General features: G+C 48.2%; 1 protein-coding gene across 1 annotated transcript in view; it reads left to right on the plus strand.

Annotated features, from left to right (window-relative positions):
• The window catches only part of LOC119514206, a 62,535-nt gene extending 59,513 nt beyond the window's left edge, over window positions 1–3,022 (plus strand). Inside the window, exon 9 of the mRNA XM_037809860.1 lies at window positions 1,633–3,022. Coding sequence (XP_037665788.1) covers window positions 1,633–1,789 — 157 coding nt within the window. The 3' untranslated portion in view covers window positions 1,790–3,022. The remainder of the gene's footprint in view (window positions 1–1,632) is intronic.
• The last annotated feature ends 2,359 nt before the right edge of the window (window positions 3,023–5,381 follow it).

Here is a 5,381-nt window from a genome sequence, read left to right on the forward strand (position 1 = left end):
TCTCACTGGAGTCCTTTATAAACAGAATGAATACAGAGGGTGAAAGAAAAAGCCATGGGAGCAAGAAGCTGAAATTGAGGGAACTCAGAAGAGAAGGGAGAGGACCAGCAGACACTGATATGTGCCTTGCCATGTGGCAGAGGAGCCAAGGATCACTGGCAGCCAGTCTCAGAGAAGAAAGCATCGTCTTGATGATGCCTTATTTGGACATTCTCATGGCCTCAAACTAATAAATTCCCATTGTTAAAAGCCAACACATTTCATGATATCTGCTTTAAGCATCCTAGGAAACTAAAACACTGGGATAAGATACTTCCCAGGCTCCTCAGTCAGGCTCACCCAGCCTGTGAGAGCTTCCAGAGGGCTCCTCAGGGCCCAACACAAGGCCTGGCTGAGCAGAGCTCTTTGACGGTTTGTTGCATAATTGATCCAATATGTCTATTTGTTTTACACCAGGGAGACCCAGTAAGATCCTTCACCCAAAAGGAGAGCAAGTAGTGAACAAAGCCTTTGACTGATGTACTTCCTTGTCCCCAAGGTAGCAGAGCTCTCTGGGGACTCAAAGGATGCAGCACAGGCCTGAAGGCTGCACCCACTAGTCGGTGGCTTCTTTGCTGTGCTGACAACTGTGTAAAATATAAATTGACACATGAAAATAGCCTAGAAAAATGAAAATGAATATGTTGGAGTGAAGAAGGGTTTTATGAGTGATTTTTTTCTCTTAAGTTTCTTTACTGTGGTTATTATATAGCTATTACAATTAAATGAAGAGATCATTTGTAAATACAAAGATGTACAAGAAAATGATTTTATTGGTGGACTTTTACATTTCTAGGGCTAATTACTTCATCTTTTCATGGCATTCTTAGCCTTTAAGCAGCTGTGGGATAAAATCCCATTTTTATAGGCTCCACCAAACCTGAGGTAGAGGCCCAAATCATATCGTAGTCTACAGCCTTTTTTTTTTTTAACCATAAACCCAGGTTCATGGGTAAGGAACTTGGTCTGTTTAGATCATGGGTCCAACCCTAGTCTGGGACCGTGTTCCTATGTGTCACCCCGTCTCACTGCTGGGGTCAGGGAGCCGATCAATGCCATGCTCTTGGGCAGAGCTCGGCAGTGAGACACTCACTACATCGGGCAGCTGCTACATTTAGCTGCGTGTCATATTTATACATAAGCATCCCCCAAAGGTAGGGGACGGGAGACAGAACATGGAGCACTCAGACCACGGTGGGTACCCCGATTCTGAGTCACTGGCAGGGTGACTCAGGGTCATCACTGAATGACCCTGAAGTTTCTTCGGTAAAATATAAGATACAGACTGAATGAGAAAATCGTGTGAAATAATTTGGAAACTTGTAAAGGGCTATGTAAATGTCAGTTTTCATGATTTTCACTAATAACGATGGGTGCACTTCTCTGAGGACCCCCACACCCACCATCTCCTTCAGACCAGCCTGGCAGGGAGGTGGGGGTACTTACTCTTAGGTCATCAAATGAGGAAACTGAGGCACAGTGGGTCCCCCTCAGGTCTGCAACCTTCATGCTCTCCCGACAGAGAGTTCCCTGCTGTGTCCACCTGCAGGGGCACCGCCCGTGAGTGACCGCCTCTCTCCTCTCTCTGTCCAGGGCACAGCATGGATCCCGGCCTGGCTGGGCTGCTGGGGCAACAGATGCCACACTCCAAACAGCCTTTCATGGTCACTTTCTTCAAGGCAAGCCCAAGTCCCATCTGAGCTCCTTGGGCAGTGAGACCCCTGAAGAGGAGGCCACCGAAGAAAACTAATGAGCTGCTGCACCCAAACAAACTCCCAGGGATCTTTGGTAAGGGCCAGGACAGGGCCTGGTTATGAGGTCAGGCAGGCATTTGACCAAGAGGCTGGACAGGAACCAGGTGGTGCCCACAGCCCTCTCAGGTCCTCAGTGGTTCATGCTGTCTCCTCCAGTCATCTTCCAGACACTGTCTTGCCCCAGTGTACCCTGACGACTGGCCACTCCACTCTCTCAGGCCTCTGAGCCTCTATACTCACTCTCCCTGCCACCTGGCTCTTCCAGAAGGAGGCCTTACCCAGAATCCTCCATCAGGACCACTTGCCCCTTCCCCTGGGCAGCCACAGCCCCTCACAGCCCTGGGTTCTACCCTGGGCACCTTCAGGATCTGCACTTGTTATGCAAAGGTCTCCCTACTAAGTCGACCCCAGGGAGTCAGGGACTGGCCTGACCTGCCACTTGCCCTCCTACATGGGGAGTTGGCCCTTTGACAACCCCAATGTGAGCACACTTGAAAGTGTGGAATGGACGTGGTGCGGCTGGAGGGTGGGCTGGAGTCAGGAGGTGTGTCTGGAGGAAAGGCAAAGGCACGGCAGGCCCAGGGTTCTATTTAGTTGTTTACAGGAGCATCACGGGGCACACAGGGTAAAAACTGGCGGCCAGGCTGAGCCTGGGGTACTCTGGAGCAAGGGGAACCCATGAAATGGTCCAGAGCTGGATTGTGGCATAAGCGGAGCCCCAATAAGACCAAATGGTTTCGTTTTCAATCATTTATTTACATGTTCCCTGGGAATAACCCCTGCTAGCTGGACAGAATGGGGACCCAGAAAAGACTGTGCTTTCTGTCCCCTGAAGATGATGTGCATGGCTCTGACAGGTGACAGGTTTACTGACGTAACAAGCTCTACATCAGCTTCCAGGACCTTGGCTGGCTGGAAACTTCCTTTTAAAAAAATTTTACTGTAGTAACATACATATAATGTATAATTTCCCATTTTATCCACATTGATGTATACAATTCAGTGCTATTAATTACCTTCACAATGTTCCACTACCATCACTCCATCCATTCCCAAAACTTTTTCATCACCCCTTAATCTACTCCTTAAACATGAATTCCTCATCCCTTACCCTGCCACCACTGGTAACCTGTAATGTACTTTCTCTCTTTATGAATTTGCATACTCTAGGTATTTCATATAAGTGAAATCATAAAACATCTCTTACTTTGTGTCTGACATTTCACTCAACGTGACATCTAGATTCATCCATGTTGTAGCACGTATAAGAACAACATTCCTTTTTAGGGCTCAATAATATTCCATTGTAGGTATATACCCCAATTTGTTTATCCATTCATGTGCTGATGGACACTTGGGTTGTACCATCTTCAGGCAACAGTGAATAATGCTGTGATGAACACTGGTATATAAATATGTTTGAGTTCCTGCTTTCAATTCTTTTGAGAAAATATCTGTAAGTGGGATTGCCAGATTAGAATTTTATGTTTAACTCTCTGAGGAACCGCCAAACTGTTTTCCACAGCAACTGCACCATTTCACATTCTCACCAATAATGTACAGGGCCCCTATTTCTCTGCATCCTCACCAACATTTATTTATTTTTAATAACAGCAGTCCAGTGGGTGTATGGTGATATGTCATTGTGGTTTTGATTTGCATTTCCCTAATGACCAATGACATTGAGCATCTTCATAAACTTATTAGCCATTTATATATGTTCTTTAGAGAAATGTCTAATGAACTCCTTTGTGCCACCACCACCACCACCACCCCCCCTTTTGGCACCCTTAAAACACAAAATTTTGGTGAATTTATTTCTAGGCTTTTTTTCTTGGTATATACATACAAATCTACCTGTACATTTTAGAGTTTTACAAAACTGGGGTCAGCCTGCACCATATAAATTTCTTGGTGATATGCTTTTTTCATTTTAATATACTGTGAAAATTTCCGTTATTTTTTGAAAACATGGCTCGCTTTTCCATCACCTGAACTCAATTTTCTGCCACTAGAAATAGGTCCCACATTTCCTTCCTTGCTGTGCCCAATGGTGCATGACACTGGCAGCAACTGGAGGCAGATGTCACACCATTAGACATTCATCAGCCACAGAACTGTGCAGAAATCATGAACCATGGAACAGCTTTTGTCTCTTCCTCTGTGCAGCCCTTGTTCAGGGTAAGGCAGACAGATGGGGCACAACTCTGAACAAGTCAGTGGGGGCCCGAACAAGCAAAACAGAGCCCCATGCACTCAGTCCTGGTGCTGGAGCAATGGAGTTGGTGTGAAATGTGGAACCTTGTACAGGAGCCAAAATCCGAGGGAAAACAGCTTTGCCCTTCAAGGCTACGGCCAAGGGACCCACTTCCTGGACAGGCCAGAGACTTCCCGAGGCCAACAGGCTGGGAGTTAAAGAGTGTGAGTGGCTGCATTAGGTGGCCAAGCTGCTGGTCATGTTGCCCCCCCGGCTCTGGGCCTCTCCCCCTGCCTGGCAGAGTAGGACCCTGTTCCTCACCCCCATGCTCCCAGCTGCTCCTCTGGGGCAGCCCCTCCCAGAGACTGAGGCCAGAGCCCGGTGAACCTGCCAGGACTCCACTACTAGGGAGCATCAGACCAAACTTCCTGTCCCGGCTCTGCCTCGTTAGCAGAGTGACCTTTGAAAGTCGTCATCTGAGACTCAGTTTACCCCCACAAAGGGTTCTGGTGTGGATTCAGTGAGATAACATCTATAGATCCCCAGGTAGAGCACAAGGAGAGGAAATGATGCCTAATGGCTCCAAACATGCTGGGCTTCCACCCCACTAGGCAATCAGGGAAGAGCAGAAAGGGACAAGGTCATCACCACAGCAGTCAGTCCTCTTCGGAGGCCGGCCACGCTAAGCACTTCGGTTCTCATATCAGGCCTGAAAAGTTCGTGCTCTCACCCCAACTTCACTAACACCTGCCCTCACACTTGTGACTGACCTATGATGTACACAGACTGTACTTCAAGGGAGGGTCTCTTCAGAGAGCGCCACAGCATTTAGGGGCAATTATGTGATGGAACCCAACCAAGAGGAGACAGAAACCTTGCCAACTGCAGTTGGGGGAGCTCAGCGATGGTGCGGGTCCAGCTGGCACACAGGAGCCAGAGGTAGGGCCAGAATGCCACCACCCCTAAGCAGGAACTGTCTTGGGGTCACCAGGGCCAGGGTCCAGCAGGCATCTCCTGTCTCCTGGCTCATTCAGATCTCGATTCAAGATGCAAAAGTCCGTTCGGTGACTCTGAATGGTCTAACCAACCCAGACAGGTTTCTAGAGGGTGCATGGCTTGGTCCCTGCTTAGAGCCTTCAGCAGGTCAGGGATTCTTTAGTCACCTAGGTGACCAGTATCTGGAGGGGGAGCAGAGAGAAGCCAGCCCGACTCCAACTCCAAATAGCAGCTTCACATAGGAGGGTCAAGCTACCAACTTGGCAGGGGCCTGGACCATCTGTCTAGTTCTGTAAAGGCTCAGCTAGTAAATGATTTTGGCTTTGGAACCACAGAGTCTCTGTTGCCAACTATTCAACTGCCACTGCAGTAAAAAAGCAGCCATAGACAATCTG

The sequence above is a fragment of the Choloepus didactylus genome, chromosome 2 (genome assembly GCF_015220235.1).
Source record: "Choloepus didactylus isolate mChoDid1 chromosome 2, mChoDid1.pri, whole genome shotgun sequence".
In the NCBI taxonomy this organism is placed as follows: domain Eukaryota; kingdom Metazoa; phylum Chordata; class Mammalia; order Pilosa; family Megalonychidae; genus Choloepus; species Choloepus didactylus.